The 1,340-nt window shown below is 45.0% G+C and overlaps 1 protein-coding gene across 1 annotated transcript; it reads right to left on the minus strand.

Moving 5' to 3' along the window:
* Positions 1-245: 245 nt before the first annotated feature.
* Positions 246-836, minus strand: LOC149160010 (uncharacterized). The gene has a single exon (XM_089434489.1). It carries the CDS (start codon positions 834-836, stop codon positions 246-248), a length of 591 nt encoding a protein of 196 aa, XP_089290615.1.
* Positions 837-1,340: the final 504 nt, after the last annotated feature.

The raw sequence follows: 1,340 nt of genomic DNA on the forward strand, positions 1-1,340 counted from the left end.
GTGCTTCCCCCAATTTTCTGACATGCTTGAGACTTCCTCACCATTCTGCACAAGTCTTTTTCCACTATCTGCCAACAGCTCTGCAAGAATCTAGCTGTGAAGCCATCCGGCCCCGGGGCCTTATCTGGCTCCATTGCGAAGAGAGCTGTTTTAATTTCATTACTGGTGACTTCTGCTTCTAAGTACTGCTTCTTATTGGTAGTGATCAGCGAGGGAACCTCGTCCACAATATTTAGTGCAAGCCCCTATCCCTCTTCTTCATTATACAACTTTTTGAAGTGAAGGTATGCTGCCTTTTTTATACTTTGCATGTCTTTATGGCTTATATTCTCTTCCTTGATTTCTGAGATGGAGTTGAAACTTTTCCGGGCTTGGGCTTGCTTGTGGAAGAAGGAGGAATTTCTGTCCCCAGACTTAAGCCAAAGCCTACGGGATTTGACCCTCCAGTACTCTTCCTCAGCCAGACTTGCCTTGAGAAATTTTCCTTGTAGCTCAGCTTCCTTATCTAAAATTTCTTTTGTAATTTCTTCATTTTCCAGCTTCATATGGTGGATCTCAAGGCTTTCTTGGATCTTTTTCCTTTTCACTGTTGGGCTAGGAAGGGATTTGGCCCAGGATTTCAAAGCAGCTTTCACTCTCCTGAGCTTTTCCTCCCATACATAGAAGGCAGAACCATTGACTGGTTGCTTCCAAGTATCTTTTACCAGCTGCATGAAGGTCTGTTCTTTAACCCAGAGGGGGCTGAATTTAAAAGGAATGGGGCCTTGATTCATGTGTGCCAGCAGATCGAGCTTGATGGGTCTGTGGTCTGAAACACTGCATGGAAGAATATGCATTCTAGAATCTAATCCAAGGAGAAGAAAAGAACTTTGTACAAAAAAACGATCTAACCTTGCAGCGATGTGCCCCGGACCGAGTCTTTTGTTGGACCAGGTGTATTTGCCCGACGAGGGTTTTATGTCAATCAGGTCCCATTCCTGAAGCAGATCCTCAACCCATTCTCACACCGGATCCCTTACAATGCTGCCTCCACGCTTCTTAGATAGAGAGAGGGTCAGATTAAGGTCCCCTGCGATGATGACATTCTTTAAGTCTTCCGAGTCTGCCAAATTTCTGATGGAATCCCAACAGTTCTTTTTCTCACCTGCGCTGGTTGGAACATACACATTGAAGAGGCAGAAGGTCTCTTTTAAATCCATGTGTTGAAGTTTGGTGAATAGCCAATGGGTGTTGACGACTGCTCTGATTTTTGAAACTTTATTTGCGTTCCAAAGGGTGCCCAGTCCTCCTGACGCACCGCAGGCTGAAACAGCTTGCCCTTCACTTCTTTTCCACAGTTT

The sequence above is a fragment of the Pinus tabuliformis genome, chromosome 5_2 (genome assembly GCF_031772625.1).
Source record: "Pinus tabuliformis cultivar Carrire ecotype Pingquan chromosome 5_2, CPIR1, whole genome shotgun sequence".
Taxonomy (NCBI): Eukaryota; Viridiplantae; Streptophyta; class Pinopsida; order Pinales; family Pinaceae; genus Pinus; species Pinus tabuliformis.